The 21,653-nt window shown below is 50.9% G+C and overlaps 4 protein-coding genes across 11 annotated transcripts; 2 read left to right on the plus strand and 2 right to left on the minus strand.

Annotated features, from left to right (window-relative positions):
- Positions 1-1,005: 1,005 nt before the first annotated feature.
- Positions 1,006-9,405, plus strand: CENATAC (centrosomal AT-AC splicing factor). 2 transcript variants are annotated; one of them, XM_008513424.2, is made up of 11 exons: positions 1,006-1,195; positions 1,340-1,503; positions 1,929-2,027; positions 5,953-6,019; positions 6,096-6,158; positions 6,486-6,550; positions 6,705-6,810; positions 7,796-7,826; positions 8,778-8,867; positions 8,941-9,073; positions 9,155-9,405. In XM_008513424.2, exons 1-11 carry the CDS (start codon positions 1,031-1,033, stop codon positions 9,225-9,227), a joined length of 1,056 nt encoding a protein of 351 aa, XP_008511646.1. In that variant the 5' UTR covers positions 1,006-1,030; the 3' UTR covers positions 9,228-9,405. The 2 variants fall into 2 exon arrangements, with proteins under 2 accessions (XP_008511646.1, XP_070479354.1); XM_070623253.1 differs by having other exon boundaries at positions 1,015-1,195; positions 6,681-6,810.
- On the minus strand, positions 9,323-11,176 carry RPS25 (ribosomal protein S25). Its single transcript, XM_008513428.2, has 5 exons — positions 11,036-11,176; positions 10,703-10,798; positions 9,927-10,110; positions 9,457-9,555; positions 9,323-9,372 (listed from the first exon to the last, which is right to left on the minus strand). The coding sequence occupies exons 1-4, from the start codon at positions 11,036-11,038 to the stop codon at positions 9,461-9,463; spliced, it is 378 nt and encodes a 125-aa protein (XP_008511650.1). The 5' UTR covers positions 11,039-11,176; the 3' UTR covers positions 9,323-9,372; positions 9,457-9,460.
- A 2-nt stretch (positions 11,177-11,178) lies between these two features.
- TRAPPC4 (trafficking protein particle complex subunit 4) lies at positions 11,179-14,204 on the plus strand. 2 transcript variants are annotated; one of them, XM_008513429.2, is made up of 5 exons: positions 11,179-11,726; positions 11,885-12,059; positions 12,684-12,787; positions 13,456-13,582; positions 13,858-14,204. In XM_008513429.2, exons 1-5 carry the CDS (start codon positions 11,552-11,554, stop codon positions 13,934-13,936), a joined length of 660 nt encoding a protein of 219 aa, XP_008511651.2. In that variant the 5' UTR covers positions 11,179-11,551; the 3' UTR covers positions 13,937-14,204. The 2 variants fall into 2 exon arrangements, with proteins under 2 accessions (XP_008511651.2, XP_070479355.1); XM_070623254.1 differs by having other exon boundaries at positions 11,458-11,726; positions 13,766-14,204.
- Positions 14,205-14,853: 649 nt separating this feature from the next.
- Positions 14,854-21,428, minus strand: SLC37A4 (solute carrier family 37 member 4). 6 transcript variants are annotated; one of them, XM_070623249.1, is made up of 13 exons: positions 21,287-21,315; positions 20,660-20,828; positions 20,341-20,415; positions 20,025-20,073; positions 19,755-19,895; positions 18,656-18,888; positions 18,094-18,337; positions 17,426-17,584; positions 17,106-17,191; positions 16,481-16,594; positions 16,201-16,266; positions 15,706-15,844; positions 14,854-15,581 (listed from the first exon to the last, which is right to left on the minus strand). In XM_070623249.1, the coding sequence occupies exons 3-13, from the start codon at positions 20,350-20,352 to the stop codon at positions 15,415-15,417; spliced, it is 1,410 nt and encodes a 469-aa protein (XP_070479350.1). In that variant the 5' UTR covers positions 20,353-20,415; positions 20,660-20,828; positions 21,287-21,315; the 3' UTR covers positions 14,854-15,414. The 6 variants fall into 6 exon arrangements, with proteins under 6 accessions (XP_070479350.1, XP_070479348.1, XP_070479353.1 ...); XM_070623247.1 differs by lacking the exon at positions 20,341-20,415 and having other exon boundaries at positions 21,287-21,428; XM_070623252.1 differs by lacking the exon at positions 16,201-16,266.
- Between the last annotated feature and the right edge of the window lie 225 nt (positions 21,429-21,653).

Consider the following 21,653-nt stretch of genomic DNA (forward strand, 5'->3'; position numbering starts at 1 on the left):
GGGGAGCTCTAGAGCGGAGATCACAGCCTGGAGATTTCAGCCCTGTAAGGAAGCAGTTCACCTTAGGCCCTAGGGCTTAGGGAAGCAGGACTGACAGGGAAGCTGCTGATTCTGTGAGAAGTTGCTAACCCTGGGCAATGATTTTGCACCCTTTATAGCTTCCCCTTTACAGCTTTACAGGAGCAATGCTCAGAAGACCCCAGTGGGGGTATGATTGTGATTACATCTTAGATTATGGCCACCTCCAGCTTGTGTTCTCCGCAGCCTGCTGGTACTGAAGATCATGGGGCCCAAGGTGCTGCCTCTACTGCTTAACATCTGTGCAACCGTCCACAAGGTTACTGCCTCCTCCCTGCCTCAGTTTTCCAGCCTGTAAAATACCTATAATAGGAGCCACCCTGTGGGCGAGTGGCTAAATTCATGCCCTCCACTTAGGCGGCCCAGGGTTTCACGGTTCGGATCCTGGGCGCGGACATGGCACCACTCATCAGGCCACGCTGAAGCGGCGGCCCACACGCCACAACCAGAAGGACCTACAACTAGAATATACAACTATGTACTGGGGCGCTTTGGGAAGAAGAAGAAGAAAAAAAAAGATTGGCAACAGATGTTAGCTCAGATGCCAATCTTTAAAAAACAAAGTGCCAATGATAATAGTATACTATATTGGGTAATTGTGAGGATTAAGTGACATAGTTAATGTAAAGCTCTGGACACGGAGTGAGCACTCTATAAATGCTAGTTATGATTCGTTACATTGTCTAATAGGGTCCTTGTCAATGCCCCAGCACGTGTGTGGTTTGTGGTCCTGCAGTTACACCTAACTATTGCGTGCGCTGTTTCCCCCGCAGCTGCACCATTTTTTTCCTGGCTAAACAGCCTTCACGGTTACCGATGACTCGCGGGGTTTGCAAGCAGCAAGGGAGCCAGGGGAAGGCCCCGCGCAGCCGCAGAAGGGTTTGCAGTGGCGCCTGCCCGCCGCTAGGGGCCGCTGGGCTCGCCCCGCCCCAGAAGGGTCAGGGGTCACCGGATGGCAAAGATCAGGCTGCACGTCCGGTTACCGAGAGCTGGGCCGATGGCGCCGGCGGAGCGCTGCGGTTTGTGCCGCCAGACCTTCTTCTGCGGTCGCGGACACGTCTACAGTCGCAAGCACCAGCGGCAGCTGAAGGTGGCTTTGGAGCGGCTGCTGCCCCAGGTGCGGACGGGAGGCCGGAGTGGGCCGGGGGCGGCCTGGGAGCGGGGATGCGGGCACTGCGGTGAGGGCCCGAGGGGGTGGGATTTGGAGGTCCCGCTCCGGGTTCTACTTGGCCTCTGCCCGGTTACCCCTTCTCCGCCGCAGGTGGAGGCCGCCCGCAAGGCCGTCCGCGCGGCTCAGGTGGAGCGTTACGTGCCCGAGCACGAGCGGTGCTGCTGGTGCCTGTGCTGCAGCTGTGAGGTGCGGAAACACCTGAGCCACGGAAACCTGACCGTGCTGCACGGGGGCCTGCTGGAGCACCTGGCCAGGTGACAGCCGCATTGGGAGCTTCATCCAGCATATTTGCATACATACGTGGGAGGGAGGGTTTAGGGTGGGTAAGAGGAGGAATGCTTTTGTGATTTGATCGGGGTGGATGGATTGAGCCACCTTATAGGCTTTGCCAGCCTTGAGGGGTAGAGGACTTATGGCTGCCATGGTCCCGGGAGTGTTGGTGGTCCGGCTGGAAAGCCAGCTGGCTCAAGGCTACTCCCATGCCCTCCTCTCAGACTCTCACATTTTTATTGAAAGAGGGAGACTCGAGATCAGGAAGAGACTAGTACGAATATTCCTCCTCTAGCCTTGTCCAGAGGCAGAAACCCAGATGTCAGTTTGCATTACTTATCTAATGCCTAGATATCTGAGTAATATTCTATAATCTATCATTGAGATTACTCATCCTCTCCACTTTCAGCCCAGAGCACAAGAAAGCAACCAACAGATTCTGGTGGGAGAACAAGGCCGAGCTCCAGATGAAAGAGAAGTTTCTCATCTCGCCCCAAGATTACGCACGGTAAGTCACTGGTTACGAAAGGTGAAGTAGCAGGGGGTGCATCCTCTGGATCTGTGGGAGGCACTGGAGCTTCCTCTATTAACTGGAAAGTTCAGAAAGGACTTCATAAGGATCTATTGTCTTCATAGCCCCTGTTATTCTAGGCACTATATTGGACACAAAAGTATGACAGAGTCCTTGACAGGTTTATAATCTAGTTGGGGGATGGGATTTACGGTGCATTTACCAAATAGAGAGCAGTATATAGTAAAAGTTGACTGTAATCAACTACTTAAATGCGTGGCACAGAGAATACTAAGGTCCTTTAGGAATAGAAGAGGCTGTTTGCAGTGTGCGAAAAACTGGTGCTCACACAGTGCCCACTTTTAATTGTTTTAGACTCTATTGTAACTGGCCTCTGGAGGACCCTTAGAAACTAAAGTGCAGGAAGCTGGTCAGCATAGAAAGGGTGTGAGCCCTGACTGCCTCAGGAAGAGGGCAGGCTGCCTCACGTCACCACTTTTACTGGGACTGTATTGAGATTATGAGGTGTGAAGGGGATCCCAGAGCCAAAGTTACAGAAAAACTCATGGTCCTTTCTACTCAGTGTGGAGAATAATGAGGGAATGATAAGAAATGCCTAAATCCCACCAACTTGCCTTCAAACTTGTGGTTCAGACTGGGAGGAGACAGGAATCTGAGGACGAAAAGCACTCCTCACACCCTGTCCCAGCTCCATATGGTTTTTGGTGGATGAATAAAGGATAGTTGGGGGGCTGGCCCCGTGGCTTAGTGGTTAAGTTTGCGCGCTCCGCTGCAGGCGGCCCAGTGTTTCGTTGGTTCGAATCCTGGGCGCGGACATGGCACTGCTCATCAAACCACACTGAGGCAGCGTCCCACATGCCACAACTAGAAGGACCCACAACGAAGAATATACAGCTATGTACTGGGGGGCTTTGGGCAGAAAAAGGAAAAAAATAAAATCTTAAAAAAAAAAAAAAGGATAGTTGAGCAGAAAAGGTTATGATTGAGAATTGTGAGGATGGGCTGTTTGAACTTTTTATTTAAATAGAGTTTTGACTTTTATTTTTATTTTTTTGAGGAAGATTAGCCCTGAGCTAACTACTGCCAATCCTCCTCTTTTTGCTGAGGAAGACTGGCCCTGAGCTAACATCCATGCCCATCTTCCTCTACTTTATATGTGGGATGCCTACCACAGCATGGCTTTTGCCAAGCGGTGCCATGTCCACACCTGGAAATGGAACCCGTGAACCCTGGCCTGCCGAGAAGTGGAATGTGTGCACTTAACTGCTGTGCCACCGGGCCAGCCCCCCAACTAGAGTTTTGACTTTTAATCTTAAAAATTTCAAGCTCACAAACACAGGACAAGGCAAAGCCAAGCTTGACTGATTTGACAGGTAAAGATCAAATGAGCCACTTTTAGATTTAGACAGTTGTTTGGTTTTTGTTTTTTTTAAAGATTGGCACCTGAGCTAACAACTGTTGCCAATCTTTTTTTTTTTTTCTGCTTTTTGTCCCCAAATCCCTCAAGTACATAGTTGTATTTTTTAGTTGTGGGTCCTTCTAGTTGTGGTATGTGGGGTGTCGCCTCAATGTGGCCTAATGAGCGGTGCCATGTCCCCACCCAGGATCCAAACCAGCAAAACCCTGGGGTCACCAAAGCGGAGTGCTCGAACTTAACCACTCAGCCATGGGGCTGGCCCTGATTTAGACAGTTTATTACTTACATGGACAGCAAAGAGAGTAAGCTCAAGTGCCAGCTTCCCAGGTCCTTGACCCCACACCAAAAAGGACCACACTGAAACCAAGAGGCCTGGATGACTGCAGTGTGAGCTGTGGGATACCTTCTTGCTGGGGAGCCGAATGTAGACTGCAGCTCTCGTCTGAGAGAGGTGGCGTAGAAAGCCCATTCCTCATCAGAACCCGGGAGCTGATGAGAAACTCTCCTGACAGCCTCCCAGGGGAGACAGGGAGGCAAGCGGGAGATGGCCTCATAGCAGCTCCTTTCAGGCCTCCCATCCTCGCAAGTTCTGGGAGGATCACACGGGCAGGAGGCGAGACTGACAAGCTGTGGTTCAAGGCTCTGCGTGTGTGGAGAAGTGCAGGGCTGCCAGGGCACCGTGCTAGAGCCATTTCTCTACATAAGTGTTCTACATAGTAAAATTAGGTCACAAGACAAATCCTAAAATTGATTGCAAAGACACATTATCTTAATTATATATAAAACTGATAATAACCACAAACAATAAGAATTGAAGTAACTTTTTTTTTTGCTGGGAAAGAATTGCCCTGAGCTAACATCTATTGCCAGTCTTCCTCTCTTTTTTTTCCTCCCCAAAGCCCAAGTACCTAGTTGTATATTCTAGTTGTAAGTCCTTCTAGCTCTTCTACATGAGCTGCCACCACCCCATGGTTGCTTTTTTTTTTTTTGAGGAAGATTAGCCCTGAGCTAAATCTACCGCCAAACCTCCTCCTTTTTGCTGAGGAAGACTGGCCCTGAGTTAACATTCGTGCCCATCTTCCTCTACTTTATATGTGGGACGCCTACCACAGCATGGCTTGTCAAGCGGTGCCATGTCTGCACCCGGGATCCAAACCAGAGAACCCCAGGCCACCGAAGTGGAACGTGCGCACTTAACCGCTGCGCCATGGGGCCGTTCCCCACCTCATGGCTTCTGACAGATGAGTGTTGTGGTTCCATGCCCAGGAAGTGAACCTGGGCTGCCTAAGCGAAGTGCACCAAACTTTAACCACTAGGTCATCAGGGCTGGCTCTGAAATTACTTTTGAACACAAAATTCTGGTGAAGAGAGATTGGCCCTGAGCTAACATCTGTTGCCACGCTTCCTTTTTCCTTTCTCCCCAAAGCCCCAGTACATAGCTGTACATCCTAGTTGTAGGTCATTCTAGTTCTTCTATGAGATGCCACCACAGCATGGCTTGATATGCAGTGTGCAGGTCCATGCTGAGGATCCGAACTGGTGAACCCCAGGCCACTGAAGCAGAGCATGTGAACTTAACTACTTGGCTACCGGGCTGGCCCCTGAACACAAAATTCTGACTGTATACATTTAGAAGGATATTTTCTAAGGGCTAAAGAACTGCAAAGAAATCTTGAGCTTTCCTTAGTTGTCATGATGGCGGTATTGGTATTATTCTGATGCCTTTTTGTGTGTGTTGTAGGATAAACAACTGCAAGTATATTGATGTTGTTGGGAACCAGGGTTTTCACTATGGCAGAAGGAAGGTACCAGTAAGGAATGGAGAGATTTGAATGGGGAGGTAGCAGTATGAATTATTTATTTAAGGAAAAAGAGCTCTCTCCTCAGAAAGAGCTAGAAGCATGACACCTGTGGAGCAGTAAGAGCTCTGCTAACTCTCAGCTCTTTGTTTCTAAATAATACTTCCTAGTAAAGTGAAGCAGATTTCATTGGAGAAATCATTGATTTCAGGTTTGGAGCAGGGAAGGGACATGGTGAGTCTGGAATATCTTGCGCTGGAAATGCTCAGATTGATGGAACGGTCGAGAGGACAAAGGAGCTGGTTTGAAGGGGTTCTCACGAGCCAAATATGGGGTAATTTGAACATCAGAAAGAGTAATTGATTTTCTTAATGTGGTAATGGTTTCATGATTTCATAGACTGTTCCTGTTCTCAGGACATGTATGCTTAGAGTTAAGTCTCATGATGTCTAAAACCCATTTTTGTTTTGGCACAAAGGAAATGTGTACATAAAAGAGAAGTGGAGCCAGTATGGCAAAACGTTAACAGTGAACCTGAGTGAGAGGTACACAGATGTTCATTGTACTATTTTGTTTCTGTGAGTTTGAAATTATTCAAAATTTAAAGAAAAAATTATCTACTGAGGATCTTTTCACAACTGGCAGGGACTGGGGTTCTGGGCTGACTTGCCCTTTTTCTTTTTAGATTCAAGAAATCCATGGTGAAAGGTTTGGATTCCTATGAGGAAAAAGAGGATGAGGTGATCAAAGAGGTAAGTTAAAGGAAAGGCCTCTGAAGGACCCAGCCCCCGTGACTTTGTAGCTATCTAAGCAGCCTCTCTCCCACAGATGGCAGCTCAGATCCGCGAGGTGGAGCAGAGCCGGCAGGAGGTGGTTCGGTCTGTGTTAGAGGTTGGTTTCTCTCGGAGGAGCCAGAGCAGTATCCAAATCCACTGATCCCTGGTTCTCTCAGGTCCAGCATCTCACCTACCAGCTCTTCTAAGAGAACTGATGGACTCCATGCTTCACCTGCTCGGCTTGAATTCCCTTACCTGTCAGCCAGGGGGCAGGCCTTGTCAGTGGAGATGGGGCAAGGGCTGGGAGGGAGGGAAGGGAAGAGTTTGCAAGATGGGCAGTACCCTTCATATGCTAATTTGCTTCCTTCTGGAGGGTGGGAGCATGGCCAAGGCAGACTCTTAAGCATCCTAGACACATTTATTTTTCCTGAATCAAACTCAGCCTCAGCCAGTGCCAGACCCAGAAGAGGGCTCTTCGGCACCTGGAAGCTGGAAAGGGACAAACAGGTAAGATTATTTGGGAATTTCTTGCTGGGAGTTTGACACCTGTTTTAGAGCATTTTGTAACCTTTTGGCTGTGAAATGAGAGCAAATCTCATGTTTGCTGTACTCATGGCTCAAGGACCTTGTCTGCCAGCTGGCTGCTGTTTGTCTTTTTCAGCCAAGTAGCTTCCATCTCACAGCAGCCCTCATACTTGGACCTGCCACCAGCCCCAGAGCTTGACTGGATGGAAACAGGACAACCTCTGACATTCATTGGCCATCAGGTACAATGGATAAGGAAGCCCGGAAAGGGGAAAAGGCCCCGTCAGTCAGCACCCACCTCTGTTTTTTCTACCTATTCTGGCTGCTCCTGTCTTAACTCAGGCTTTTCCCTCTTGCTGCACCGTTCCACAGTAGCATCTTCTCAGACCTCTTTCCTCACCCTCCATGGTGAGCTTCTCCACACCTGTTGCCCCCACTGTCACTCCTAAACCTCATCCTCTGCAGAACCCAGGGCCAGCTCAGTATAGATTCTAGATATCCCATAGGCACCTGAATCTACCCCCTCTACTCCTGTATTTCCACTAACTGTAGATGCAGATCCTTATCCCCTTCTGTCTCCCACATCCTGTCAGTGAGTATGTCTGCTTTACCTCCTGAATACAAGTTGGCCTCTATTCCACCTTGGAACAATTTTTCTCCCTGTGATCCTGTCCCAAACACAGAAAATCATTACATTACCTGCAATCTTATATTCTATAGTCCAGCTGTACTGTGCTTCTCCCTACTTTTGTCTTATGTTGTTGCCTTCGCCTTTAATAATGCGTTTTCCTTCCCTCATCACCTAGTCAACACTTACTTTCCTTCAGCTCTTAGCTCAAATGTCAGTTTTTCACAGGTGGCTTATCTGAACAGGCTGTCTCTGTTATAAATGGATGTAGTACCATGTAGAGCTATGCATGTGATTTAATTTATACCGAGTTCTCTTTCCCAATGATCTGTATGCTCTGTGAGGAAAGGTTTTGTTTACCTGGCACGTAGTAGGCAGTCTGTTTTTGGAGATCAGTATTAAGATCATGAGTCTCCTGAGGACAAGACTGTCTTTCAATGACTTAGTGTGCTCTGAGATTTAACATCAGTCCGTGTGCAGAATTAACATCGTGGCAGTGGTTCCATCCACCTCCTGTAAAGTTTGCCCTTTGTCTAGCTGTGAGTATCCTATCATCTCTTGGCTCTTATCTAGGATTTTCCCCCCATTTCCAACTACAGGATACACCAGGAGTTGGTAACGTCCACTCAGGTAAGGCCCACGGCAGTTTCTCAAATTTTAAGAGGCAATTTTTCTTTTTAAAAGAATAAAGTTGATTAAGATAAAGCACTATCTGATGAAGGACTTGTATGAATAAAAACTCAACAAAGGCATATACAAAAGATGTTCACCCGAATGGCTAAAGGTCACTGCCCATGTTTGTGGAGGAACTCTCATACACTGCTGGTGGGAATATAAAATGGAACGACCACTTTGGAAGACCGTTCAGCATTTTAAGAAAAGTTAAGCATACACCCAGCATTAGGATCCAGCCATTCCAAGAGAAAATAAAGTCTGTCCACACAAAGGCTTGGACACAAATCATCACAGCAGCTTTATTTGCAGTAGCCTCAAACCGGAAACAATCCAAATGTCCCTCAACAAATGAACAATGGAATAGTAAACAACAAAGGAACTTACTGATACATGCAACACAGACAAAATCTCAAAACAATGCTAAAAGCCAGACCAAAAAATATATATATATACACTATATTCCATTTATATAAAATTACAGAAAATGCAAGCTAATCTACAGCAACAGAAAGCACAGCAGTAGCTGCCTGGCGCTGGAAAGGGGTATGTGGAAGTGTAGGAAGAGTATTATAAAGGGATACGAGGATACATGGGGTTGATGTTCAGTATCTGGATTATGGTGGTTTCACACAAAACGTTTCAAATTGTACACTTTAAACGTGTGCAGTTTGTTGTATGTCAATCACACCTCCATAAAACTATTAAATACTAGCACGTCACATGTAAGATATGCTATTTTAATTTAGCCAAGGACCTTCAATTTCCCATGGTCCAGGATTCCTGGGTTTTGCTTTTAAACATTTCTAGGTCTTAAGTAAGAGCTTAAAGGCATGTTTCACAGTAGACTGAAGGTTAAAAAATTTTTTAAGTGCCTTAATTTCTACTTGATGAGTCTTCTCTTTTCAGGTGCTACACCTCCCTGGATGGCCCAAGATGAGGAATACAGCTCTGGGAACCAACAAATAGGACCCTCCTATGAAGAATTTCTTAAAGAAAGTAAGTAAACTAACTCCAGAATGACAGTGGGTTCCTTAAATCTTCCTACTCAAAACTCTTTACTTATCTGTAGAGGAAAAACAGAAATTGAAGAAACTGCCCCCAGACAGAGTTGGGGCCAACTTTGACCACAGCTCTAGCACCGGTGCAGGGTGGCTGCCCTCTTTTGGCCGGGTCTGGAATAACGGACGCCGCTGGCAATCGAGGTAGTATGGGTCCGGCCCCCTACCCACCACCCTTTTGGAGACCTTAAGCCTTCATCCTGTTAACCCTTCATTTCCTTTCAGGCATCAATTCAAAACTGAAGCTGCGGCAAGGAACAAACAGTCACATAAAGAAAAAAGGCTAATGATTTCCTGATATGTTTTCAACTACCATCAGAGCTCAAAGCCAAGTCAACAAACCTGTACCTACTATCCTTTGTAAATTACCTTTCTCAGGAAACACACAGTCACTTATTTGATTTAATAAAGTTTTATTTTTCAAAATGTACAGCTGATGGGACCTGCAAAAAAAATAAAGAAGAATCAGAACTATAGAGCCTTGTTCAGGGGATGCATACACCATGAGCCCCTGGGTTCTTGCTCACCTGTTCATGCATCTTCACCAGCTGCTGGGGCATCTCCACCTTTCGTGTTTCTGGTATAAATTACTTGAGCTCTGTGCTTTGAAACCAGTTTAATAAGTCCTAGGGAGAAAAGAAAACGTTTTCACATAACAGTACTATGAGATACTTATTTTTATAAACACTTTTGGAATTTTAATACTCATATTTCAGTGTAATTGGGTTTCTTCTGTAATTTTATGTATGTATTTTATTTATTTGGAAACATAAGGGATCCCTGGGTTTCACCAAACTGCCATAGGGGCCTACGGCACAAAAATGGCCAAGAACCCTGCTTTAGGTTTTATCCTCGAGATAACATACTAGAATTATATTGCTAATGACCACTGGTGAGCTTACACCTGTTTTTTAAAATTCCATAAAAGCATTTAAGAAGGCTAACATGGTCAGGGCTACTTTAACATGCACCAGCCTACCAGCACAACACTCCTCACCTTTACTAAGGAGCTCCTGAAGGGCTGCCCTGGCCAGGGAACCGCGAATCTTCAGTCTCTCTGAGACAACAGCTGGGGTTATAAGCTTATAGTTGGGCACTTCCTTACACAGTTTGTCATATGTCGCTTTGTCAAACAAGACTAGGTTATTGAGCTTGTCCCGAACTTTGCCTTTGGACCACTTCTGCTCACAAAAACAAAAAGGAAAAAAGTCAGTGCTCCCAGACGAATCGCGCTCTCTCTCCTAAACAACCTGTATCAGAGAAACGTCTTCCATGGTTGTAGGGCTATAACCGAGAGGGTGGCTCCGTTCCTTCGCCTGCAGAAACCTATGAGATTCAGAATCTGCAGAAACCCTGCAAATTCAAATAAATATATCCAGGTAATTAGAAAGCCACGATATAAAATAAGATTAAAAAATCAGGATTACCGTTAATAGCATCAAAGATAATTAGATTGGGGGGAGAAAACCCCAACACATCTTTGAGACTTTCGGATATGAGCTGAGTCCCAAGGGACTAATTAAAGTAACATCATGTGGCCAGACATCAGAACAAATGCTTTATACAACCTTCTTTAACTTCCAAGTAATATGTACCACCCATTCTTCAAATGAGGAAAAGACCAGTAACAACGAATCGTGATGAGAGCTTAAGCTTTAATAATGTAACTCTAGACCCCACAACCTCACGAGCCATTTACTGTACACGTCACTTTTACTAGCGCTATGGGACCGGCGCCCCCACTCTCCCTCTTACGGGGGGACTCACTCCTACCTTCTTTTTGGCTTTGCCCCCAGATTTGTTCACTGGGTCTTTGTCTTTCTTGGCCGACTTTCCGGCATCTTTCTTCTTCTTGTCGTCCTTGGGCGGCTGTAGAAGAAAAGCGGGAATGCAGCCAGGTCATAAGGCGGCGCCAGGCTCTCCCTAGCACTGCGCCCCTCACCCCCGCAAACCCGAATGCCGGAGCACATGGGCGAAGCAAGACCCTCGCCCGCCTCGAGATGCAGCCAGGCAGTTCTGGGGGCCCTCCTGTCCGATGTCGCCTCAAACGTGCCCTAGCACCGCCCCGCTCTCGGAACCGCGCCGGCTTCAGACCCCCGGGCTCACCATCGCGCAGCTCGGACAGCAGCTATCACCACTGCAGCCTTGCTAAGATGTCGGACAAAAAGGAAGCGCCGTTCACCAACAAGCCCAGAAACCTCCACCCGCGGCGAGTGCTTCCGGGGCAAGGGGCGGAGCCCGCGATGGAAGTTGGGAGGCGGCGCGCTCTCGCTGGAGCCGGAAGCCGGCTGGGGGCAGTGGGCTCCGGCTCTCTAGCCGCACACGCGGGACGCTGCGCCGCCTTGCTGGGCTCTGCCGCTAGTTGCGAAGCTGCCACGCGTTGCTACGTCCTGGCGCTAAGAACCGGGAAAGAGAGACAGAAAACAATTCACCCCGTCCCAGCAGCTCACTTGACGGCATTACTGATACCCGAGCCTGTTGCTTCAAGTGCGCAGGCGCCGCAGCCAGCCGCCCGCCGGGGCTGGGAGGGGAAAGCGGCGGGGGGGGCGGGCCGTGACTGCGGTTCCGGGGCGGGGCCGTGGGGAAGAGGCTAGTTACCGGTGTCCGCGCCGCGGCGAAGCAATGGCGATTTTTAGTGTGTATGTGGTGAACAAAGCTGGCGGCCTGATTTACCAGTTGGACAGCTACGCGCCACGGGCCGAGGCTGAGAAGACTTTCAGCTACCCGCTTGATCTGCTGCTCAAGCTACACGACGAGCGTGTGCTCGTTGCCTTTGGCCAGCGCGACGGCATCCGGGGTGGGCTAGGCTCGGGCCCGGGGGGCGGGGCCGGGTGCTGCGGGAGTGGGCTGGTGTCTCTGCAGAGGCGCGGCGTGAAGGGGTGCGGCCGGGTCCCTTGTCCCCTCGGCCGAATCCCCACGCTGGGCCTTCGTTGACCCTTAGCTTCACTTCTGCAGTGGGCCACGCGGTGCTGGCCATCAATGGCGTGGACGTGAACGGCAAGTACACGGCCGATGGGAAAGAGGTGTTGGAATACCTGGGCAACCCTGCTAATTACCCGGTGTCCATTCGATTCGGCCGGCCCCGCCTCACCTCCAATGAGAAGCTCATGCTGGCCTCCATGTTCCACTCGTAAGTCCCCCAACCCTTCCTAGTGCTTGTTGGCCTGCACTTGGTTGTTAGGCTGGCTGGATTAGTGTGGTTCTGCGGGCAGTCTCCTGAGCTGCAGTGCCTACGTTTCTCTACCTCGTTTTAAATCGTCAGTGCTTGTGCTATGAAAAGAAAAAGAACTGATCCAGTGTAACTAGGTTTTAGGTGATACTGGCAGTGGTGTGATCTTGCTTAAGCCAACTTCTCTTCTCTGAGTCTTAGTTCCTACATCTTTAAAGTAAGGCAATTGAACTAAATGATCTTTAAGATCTTTTCCTGCTCTCAGCTATGGTGTGAGATGTGCTAGGGATCTATAGCCACGGGGTAAGTAACCGTGGCACATATTCCCAGTGTTAATTTTACCCAAAGTTTTTCCATATAAAATGTTTTATAGCAAAGTATGAGTGTAAAATATATGCAGAATTCAAGTGAATTTTAAAGAAATTCTGATACTGCTGCTGGGCAGTTCACACCGCCTCATCTGCCTGTCTCAGGCTGTAATGTGAACTCCTCAGCAGACAGGATCTCTTCAGTGGAAAAGGTGGAGAAGCACTCCTCCCCTGCAGCAGTCGGGTGCATTCCCAGCTTTGCCTCCTTTGCAAATAGGCTGTTCGCAATCGGCTCCCAGCTGTCTCCGGAACAGGGCAGCTCAGGCATTGAGATGCTGGAGACAGACACGTTCAAACTGCACTGCTTCCAGACACTGACAGGTATGCATCTCCAGCTAGGCCAGAGGGATTCACTGGGGCAGGTTGGGGGGAGGGACTGACCAAAGACAGCTTTAGTAAGCAAGGGGGCTGGTGGTTTGTTTTTCCTATGACACTTGCACAGATACATCTATTTATTTGTTTTGTGAATCCAAAGCCAATATTTAATCTGATGTGAGTTTTGTTCACGTCACCCAGTGTACTCAGCCCTGGTTATCCCGTGTGGAGATGAAGCTCACCTTAAAGTTGTCTCATGTTCCACACATTTTGGAAGGTGTGTTGTTCTAAAATGAAATTCAAATGCCAAATGGAAGTAACCTTTGGATTGTGTCATTGCTTCACTCGCTTAATGCAGATAATTGAAAACTGCCAGAGTTTGTCCCCTGCCTGGCGCTTTCTGCTGAGGGACCCTAAGCAGAAGTAAGCGACAGAGCTAGAATTCAAAGCCTGGTCTCTCAGTCAACTGGGTGATGTGATAAAGTCACTTGACTTTTATGGTCTCACCTGTAGATTCAAAATCTTGCCTTTCTTGCTTTATGGAGCAGTGAGGATAGAATAAAAATAGGCTTGTGAAAGTGCCTTGCAAAACTGAAAGTGCCGTACAAACACAGGATGGCATTATTTGCTGCATTCTCTGCCATTTGGTAACCATTCCCCGCCCTACTCTCCAGGGATCAAGTTTGTGGTGCTGGCAGATCCTAGGCAAGCTGGAATAGATTCTCTTCTCCGAAAGATTTATGAGATTTATTCAGACTTTGCCCTCAAGAATCCTTTCTACTCCCTGGAAATGCCAATCAGGTAGGTGGCCCCACTCCCTAGATACTGGTCATAGCCTCCTTGCCCCTCCCCATGTGCTCTTCCCCAGAGTCATTTTGAAGTGTAATAGAGTTATTTTTAAATAAAACAAAACTGACTAGCCTTTTACTTATTATTTTGAGAAACCAAAGACTTTCCTTGGGGTTCATGTCCTTCTTCATGCAGAGTTTCCACTGGCTCTCCTCTGTACCTAAAGTGGAGAAAGAGCCTGAGGCCTCACCCTTTGTCCTCATTTGTCCCTCCTGGGCCTGGCCTAGGTGTGAGCTGTTTGACCAGAATCTGAAGTTAGCCCTGGAGGTGGCAGAGAAGGCTGGAACTTTTGGACCTGGGTCATAGGCTGAACCTGCAATGGACACCCCCAATTCTGAGAGATCCTGCAGCAAGGGTCCTGCTGTTTCCACTCTGATGGAGATCCCAGCAGCCTTGTTAGTGCACTTGAAAATGGGAGGATGACGAGCCTGATGACATGTACTGATCCCCGAGCCTTAATACTTTGCTCTCTTCCCTCCTGTATCTATCGTGGTCCTACTTCCCAACTCTGTACAGATTTATTTATGGAGGAGGTAGGCCCATAAATGCTGTAATAAACATTCCTTTGATCTCAGTGTTTGCTATCCTAATTGATGGTTTTAGGGGAGGGGCTTGGGAGGTGAGACAGGAATGATAAGGGAATTCTGGGAAGACGTAATGCTATGTTCTAGTAGAAAACAAAATAAATATGTGTTCATTAAATAAATGAACATGGGACTTTGAATCAGGAGCCTTGGATCTAGTTCCAGAATTGCCGCTGACTTCCTGAGGTGCTGGTGGTGGTGGTGACGATGATGATGGAACATTTATCAACTGTTTATAGCCAGGCTGTATTGCTTTAGCTCACTTAATTCTCAGTCTAGCCTTGGGGTACATTCTCTTATTGACAAGAGATTTAGCAAGGTATAAATTCTGTGCCTCAGTCTCAAACCTGGTTACTGACAGCCTGAGCTTGAACCCAGGCTTTCTGCCTACACTATCAGTGAGCTCCTGTTACACCGCCTCCCTCCATCAAGTTATTTCATCTGCCTGAAACCCCGTAGCTTCATCTCTAAAATGATCATTGATTAGACAGTGTTAAGTTGAAGGGAGAGAAGACATGAGCTTAAAGGAGTCCACATCAGCTTTCCCATTCCAGGGAAACGAAGCTTTGGAAGAGTATTTTCCAAAGAAAGCTGTCTCTGGCTTGTGTTACTCCTTTTGAAAGAATGACTCACTGACTGTTTAGTATCAAATCTAGTTTTAATCTTCTATAACAAGAACAAGTCTTCCTATCCTCCCACCCATACCCCACTACTGTACCCAGGGTATCGATGGGAGTGATGGCCTCCTGTCTTCCCCTGGAGTCTGAGGTATTGATAATGGCATTTGCCCCCTGCTGAGAGGCCTTAGGACAGAAGTCATGGGCCACTGGTGCCCTACAGCTGCAGGAAGAGCCTCAGCTCAGGTGGGGATGGGGTGGAGTGGGGGCAGGGAAGGGCCCAGGAGAGGAAGAAAAGTATAGGAGACTTCCTTGACTGCAGGGGTTTCCAGTTTGAAGGCAGGAAATAGGAGCTAATGGAGTCCAAGAATAAAGGTTGTCTTAAATAGAGCATAGGATGGGGAGCTGGGACCTCATTAGCCACTGATAACTCCCAGTGCCACCTGGGCGAGGAAAAAGGAGCAGAAAAGGGAAAGTCAATGGTTCACTCCTAGCCGGAGCTGCCCACTTCCCTCTCTCCCATCACCCCTGTGCAGGGGAAAGGCCACAGATGGAAGAGGATACTCCAGAGCCTGCACTCTCTTCATTCAGCCTTCTTTGGCACTCGGCCCATCTTGGTGCGGATGTTTCGTAGGAGGAAGAAGGCAGCTGTGCTAGCTGCACAGATCACTTCAGCTACCCAGAACGCTGTGCTCCAGCTGTAGTGCTTAGCAATGGTGCTGAAGGGCAACCCAGCCAGAAAGCCGCCCACTGCCAGGGAGGAGGAGAAGAACCTGAGTCATTTGTGAGGCTGGAGCCAGTGGCGCTTGCTCCAGACAAGCTGGCCTATGTGCACAAGTGGGGGTGAAGTGAGACTCTAGAGGGTATCACTTACCATTGGCCATGAGCCCCACAACAGCATGGGAGGTGCCACACAAGTTGGGAGGGGCACTCTCGTTGGCTATAACTCCAAACAAGGCAATGGGACCATAAGAGGAGAAACCAAACACAGCTCCCAACACGAGGATCCAGAGCTGCAAGGGCAGTGCAGGGTAGCACTTAGAGTGAGAAAGCTTACCTCCCTACCCCTGCCAGAGGAGAGAAGCATGCTTGGCCCCCAGGAACGAATAATTGTAGTAAGGACACAGTAAGTGAGCCCCCATCCCACTTCCCAATACAACTGACAGTGCAGAGCTAGAGGAGTGGGTGCCACGCTGAGCAAACCCCAGGGCCTGTGTGGGTAGGAAAGGGAGGTACAGAGGCCATCCCTCCAAGTTGGAGGTGCTCTCTTCTCAGACTTTGCGCAGCGTGGATTGGCTAGGGGCAAGGCAGAGGGGTAGGACAAAGGTGAAACAAACCAAGAGAAAAACCAGACATAAAGATAAGGCACCTCATGCTCTGTAAAGCCTGTGAGCTCAGCGAGAGGGTGAAGAGCTGGAGTCCAGAAAGCAACATCCTAGAGGAGCACAGGGAAGAGAAGAAAACCAGGCCCAGAGTCCAGGAGGGGCACCAAAGTACAGAGGAGAGCTGAGGTACAAACAGAACTGAAAAGGGAAATCTGAGAGGCAGAGACAGGCCTGGGTCAGGCCGGAGCCATGGAGAGGGAGACAGAGTCAGTAGTCCCTGCATTTCTCCTCGTACCTGCCGTGCGCCAGGCCCTCCTTATTTACCTTAGGAGAGTCACTGGTCACAGTTACCCGGAAGAGGTACATGGACACTGTCATGCCAGCCATCATGAACAGCAACAGTCCATGGCGAGGGTTCCCATAGATCGATCGCCCTGCCTGTGGACACAGTCCCAGCAATGTCAGGCCCTAGGAGTAGCAGAGAACCCCCACCCCTGGACTCTGACACAGCAGGCTTCTGCTGACAGGTCTTTGGCAATCCCACCCCAGTTCTTGGCCCAGGCAGCTCTGGGAGGCCCTGGGACGTGCTCATTACGTCTGAGGCCAAACTCCACATCCCGTCCTCAACTTGGGCAGGCTCAGGACACGTGCTGGCGAGCTGCACCCAGCCCCTCCCTAACCCCAGTTTCCCTGGGGCTTTGGAGAAGCCCACTGCTAGGCTGAGAGAAATTCTGGCTCTCCTTGATGTCAGTTAAAACCTTTCCCTAAGAGCCTTATCTCCACAGCCCTAGCAAAGAAGAGTAGCCTGGAATCATTCCCACCACATTCAACCTAAACCAGCATATGCCAACTGCCTGTGCCCCAGGGCTCCCACCTCTGGTGCCTGTCCTAGTCATGCTGGGAAGATTTAAAGGGACCCTCCTCCTTCCTGTTCCTTCTGCCCACTCACCTTTGCCATGGCCCGGTCTGACAGATAGCCAGCTGCGATGCTGCCTATGAGGCCACCAACCTCCAGGGCACTCATGTAGGAGCTACCTGCAGTGGGAAGTTGTGGTGGGAAGAGAGAAAGGAAGGGTGGGAGGGTATGGAAGGGTGTTACACATTGGAGTTATCCCAGATTGGCTTAAACCTAGAGAGGTACAGGGTCCCCAGCAGTGTCCGGCCTCAGGGAAAGAAGAACAGGGATAAAGGGAAGCTGAGCCTGAATTTCTCATCCCCTGCATTGGTTCCTGTTCCCTATGCCCACCCCTGTCCCAACACTCATCTTACCCACAAGGGCTGACTGTCCTTTCTCCTGGATAAGGAAGAACTGGCCCCAGTCAGTACAGCAGGTCTTTACTCCAAACACCACAAGGTAGCCAGTGGAGAGCACCCACAGGTAGGGGGACAGCAGCAGCTCCCTTAAGGTACTCTCCTCCTTCAAGGAGCCTGGGAGTGGGAGAAGGCCAGACCTCAGGCTCTGCTCCTGCTCCCCTGCCCCCGCTAAGCACCCCCACCCACTTCATTAACCAGCCACAGGGGCAGAGTCCGTCTGTACAGCCAGGGATCAGCAGGAAGGTACCCTCACACCTACTGTTCTGCCCTCTCCCTTCCACCTCAAGCCTTAACAAATGAAAGAGTGAGGACCAGGGCGGACGGAGGAAGGCACCCAAGCCGCTTAAGCTTAAGATGCTGCCCTGAACAAGAAAGCCTGGCTCTGTTGTGAGGAAGGACCAGGATATAACGAGTCACAACACTTGTTGGCTCTGCCAATTGTCTGGTACTTAACTGCCTCTTGGGATGGAGTTTTATTTACTCCCCACCCACTCTCCATCGCCATCCCTCCCCTGACATCCACTGGCTCGTACATGGCCAGGTCTACACCAGTCCTCAATGAAAGTCTGCCAGATGAAGGATGAACGAAGGTGCCCCAGTGGTCGGCTTGGGTGGGTGCTCACCCTTCTTGCCCTTGGAGGGGGTGGGGTCCAGGTTGCGGAGTCCAACATCAGCAGGTTCATTGTGGATGAGGAGGAGACAGAGGAAGGAGACAACCACACACAGTGCCCCAGACAGGGCCAGCGTGCTGCGCCAACTATAGCTCTGGGCGAGGATGGTTGCCAGGATAGGGCCCAGCCCTCCAGCCAGGTTCATGCTGGTTGACAGGATGGCCCACCAAGTGCCAAACTGAGATGGCTCAAACCACTGTGGGGCAGAGGGGGACAGAGTAGGTGCCCAGCCTACAGTCCATGTTGAAGGTGGGGGTCACGTGGGACAGTCCCAGATGCTCACATTACAGGGATGAGGGAGATGGCACTTCTACTTGGCAGGGCCAGTTTCCCTCATCTGCCACCTGATCCCACCACGTTCAGGTTCCTAAAATATCTTGACAAGCATTAGGAGCTGGACTGGAACTCCTGAGGAACCTGCTGTGGGTTGGGGGTGGAGGTGCAGGTGCTCCCACATGCTCCTTAGGTATCCTCAGTGCCAATCTAAACAGGCTTCTTGGAAGCAGACACTCACCTTCCGCAGGACCTTCCCACATGGGGGCCAGCCCAGCCCCTGTGCCAGGCCATTGAGGAACCAGAGAGCAGCGAAGACAGGCACTGTGGAGCTCCAGGAAAAGACTATGTTGACCAGGCCAACCAGGAGCAACCCAGAAGAGAAGAGCCAGCGAGCACTCATCTGGTCAGACAGCACCCCGCTCACGAACTTGCTGATGGCATAGGCTGCTGACTGGCTGCTGGTGATGAGCCCTGCAGGAGAGGGGAGCAGGGAGAAGGACACGTGGGGGGTTAGGGGCGAGGGCAAAGGCCAGGAGGGGTGAAGCAAGGCTTGGGATCAGGTGTGTAGAGGTGCCTGGCAGGGTGAGACAGATTCCTTCCAAGAGGAATAGGAGCCTGTGCTGGAATCCTAACACCCGTTCATGTTCACGGGCCCACTCCTCCTGCCTCACCATCAGCACTAGCCCCAGGCTGACCCATGACTTTTCAGCCTGTTGGAGAGTTCCAGCTGCAGCTGTCAGAGGGCAAGAAGGGAGCAGGACAGGGCAGGCCCCTCCCTGGGGTTTACACATGCCTCGTTTCCCCCTCACCCTGGATGCTGACCCAGGGCCTCTGGGAAGTTCTGTTGCCCCACATCTGAACATGGGGTGAAGAGCTCAGAATTGGAGTCAGGGACCTTATTCCTCCTGAAAGGTAGCCTTCTGGGCCACATGAAGTCATTGCGCCAGCTCACCAGTTCCCAGTGCTCACAGTGTCAGTGGCAGCACACAGCCTGTGGTCTGAGGATGCACTCACACAGATGTGGAAACTGCTCAGAACCCCCCTAAACACTAGGAATAAACAGTGCCTCTGGGGGCACATCTGGGGCACAGACGCGCACAGACACATGAGATAAGCAGCCCTCCTCAGACATGCATAGTTCACACTCATAGTCCTTCGTCTATACCCACATACACGGATCTGAGCCTCTTCACCCAGCACATGCGGACTCCCTTAGCCTCTGCCGTGCCCAGACACTCAACACACACTGAATGCCTGTACACACCACACTGCCACAAACAGCCAACTTCTCCTGCTGGCCTGTTTCGGGGCGCCCCCCGCGCCCTCCCAGGGCTCACCCAAGTCATCCTTGTCCAGAGGAATCTCCTCCACCACCGACGGCATGACAAAGGAGAAGGTCTTGCGGTTGAAGTAGTACAGGCTGTAGCCTCCAAACATGGCCAAGAAGATCACAGCGCGGTAATAGCTGTAGCCTTGGGCTGCCATGGTGGGACACAGAGCCCCTGACCACAGCTCCTGCTTGCCGCTGTCTCAGTGCCCAGATCTGCTGAGGTAGGCTTTTTCTGCTCCCTCCTCCACCCAGCCTCCCAGGCTCCCTTTATAGCCACCTTCTGGACAATCATTAAGCCTGGGGACGCTCCGAGGGAACCCAGTGTCCTGAGGGAGACAAGAAAACAGGAGATTACTGACTGCCAAGCTGTGAGGGCTGGAGGGGGTCCCAGAGGGAGGCAGTGCCTGTGAGCCAAGCCAGCACCCAGTGTCCCCAGAATTGCTCCCTTTCCCTGCTCTTCCTTGTCCTCCTGCCTGTGAAACCAGCTGTGATTAAAGGCTCAACCTAATTACTTTTGTCTGCAGGAGCCCAGGGGAGGCAGGGGTGGGACGAGTAGAGCTGCCCTCTGTAGCCCGGCTCCCTCAGTCACCTACCTTCTCTTTCATTCCATGAAGGTTTACTCAGGGCTGACGGGTTGCCAGGCACTGCACCAGGTTCTGGGTTAGTTTCTACACACACACACACACACGCTCAGACACATACCACCCAAAACCCCGCTTCCCCGTCCTCTAGAGCCGACCTCAAGCCCTGTAACTCCCCATGCTTGGCACACATGGGGGGTAACTGTTTATTGTTAGTTGCAGAATTGTAAACATGGGGAAACTTCCCGGTTCAGGCCCACAGTGTCACACCGAAAGCCCTACTAGGGTCTGGGTCGTGGTGGGGTCACTCAGCTGCCTCTGGTCTCTTTACCCTGTGATTCAGGGTGGGCTCCCGTCTGGCTGGCTGGGGGCTGCAGGGTCGGTGCCTGTCGGACGGACGGCCTGCGGATGGGAAGGTGCACCGGCGGACCTCAAGCGGCGGGGCCGAACCGCCCTGCTTCCCAGGGCCCGGGCAACGTGCCCCCGGCTTTTCCGCTCGGCTGGGAAAGCAATTGGAGCAGAAGGCGTGGGCGCCAGCGGAGCGGGCGAGCGCACGTAGTCTTCTCCCTGCGGCCCCTCGCTCCGGGCGCCCGGCAGCGCAGCCCCGCAGGGTGGGGCTGGCGGCGGGCTCTCGGCACCTGCCCAGCCCCGTGTCCTCAAGCTACCCGACTCGGGCTGGGAGCCGACGGGGCTGGGGGGCAGGCGCCGGAGGGGTGCGGAGACCGAGGACCGGAGCCACAGAAAGGAGCAGGCGTGTGCTGGTCACCCGCAGCGCCTCGGCGGCCCCCAGCCCCAGGACCTGCCCCCTCCCCGGAAGGGGCAGCCGCAGGAGCAGCTCCGGGTTGTATCGGAAGTTGGGGCAACCTTCGTTGAGGCGCCAACGAAGGAGCCCCGAGGCCCGAGACTCCCCCCAGCCCCGCCCTCCGGCGACGCCCCTCCCCCGCGTGCCGCCCCCTACCTGAACGGAGGCGGGAGCCCGACTAGGACGGGGCGGGGCCGGCGGGCGCATGCGCGGGCTCGCTGGCTGGGGCGGGGCCTCCGCCGGCGTCTTTTCGGCCCGGGAGTCGAGTCGGTCCCCAAGGTTCTGGGCTTAATCATGCCGGTCACGCTGGCGCTTGGGGGGGAACAGCGCCCCTTAGGGGCTGGGCTTCTATGGTCCCTTCTTAACTGATGGCCTTCAACGAACTTTTTTACTGAGTGCCTCCCACTGCCAGTCACAGTCTGGGAAAGGTCTTATAGAAGACTGTGGTATTTTCGGTAAGAAATTAGTACCGTTCTAAATAAGCACAATTTGAATATTTAACTTATGGTCAGACTGTTGGGGA

Source organism: Equus przewalskii, chromosome 6 (genome assembly GCF_037783145.1).
Source record: "Equus przewalskii isolate Varuska chromosome 6, EquPr2, whole genome shotgun sequence".
Classification (NCBI taxonomy): Eukaryota; Metazoa; Chordata; class Mammalia; order Perissodactyla; family Equidae; genus Equus; species Equus przewalskii.

Excerpts from the sequence above, each read along its gene's own strand:
- CENATAC (XM_070623253.1), top strand. The coding sequence starts at position 1,031 with ATGGCAAAGATCAGGCTGCACGTCCGGTTACCGAGAGCTGGGCCGATG. Across the intron at positions 2,028-5,952 it reads TCGCCCCAAGATTACGCACG|ATTCAAGAAATCCATGGTGA; the intron begins GTAAGTCACTGG and ends TTTTCTTTTTAG. Across the intron at positions 6,811-7,795 it reads TGACATTCATTGGCCATCAG|GATACACCAGGAGTTGGTAA; the intron begins GTACAATGGATA and ends TTCCAACTACAG.
- RPS25 (XM_008513428.2), bottom strand. Across the intron at positions 10,111-10,702 it reads GGGGCAAAGCCAAAAAGAAG|AAGTGGTCCAAAGGCAAAGT; the intron begins GTAGGAGTGAGT and ends TTTTGTGAGCAG. Across the intron at positions 9,556-9,926 it reads TCAGGAGCTCCTTAGTAAAG|GACTTATTAAACTGGTTTCA; the intron begins GTGAGGAGTGTT and ends TTTTCTCCCTAG.
- TRAPPC4 (XM_070623254.1), top strand. The coding sequence starts at position 11,552 with ATGGCGATTTTTAGTGTGTATGTGGTGAACAAAGCTGGCGGCCTGATT. Across the intron at positions 12,060-12,683 it reads CTGGCCTCCATGTTCCACTC|GCTGTTCGCAATCGGCTCCC; the intron begins GTAAGTCCCCCA and ends CTTTGCAAATAG. Across the intron at positions 13,583-13,765 it reads TCCCTGGAAATGCCAATCAG|AGTTTCCACTGGCTCTCCTC; the intron begins GTAGGTGGCCCC and ends TTCTTCATGCAG.
- SLC37A4 (XM_070623247.1), bottom strand. The coding sequence starts at position 21,426 with ATGATTAAGCCCAGAACCTTGGGGACCGACTCGACTCCCGGGCCGAAA. Across the intron at positions 19,896-20,024 it reads GCTTAATGATTGTCCAGAAG|CCCAAGGCTACAGCTATTAC; the intron begins GTGGCTATAAAG and ends CCACCATGGCAG. Across the intron at positions 15,582-15,705 it reads TGTGGGGCTCATGGCCAATG|TGGGCGGCTTTCTGGCTGGG; the intron begins GTAAGTGATACC and ends CCTCCCTGGCAG.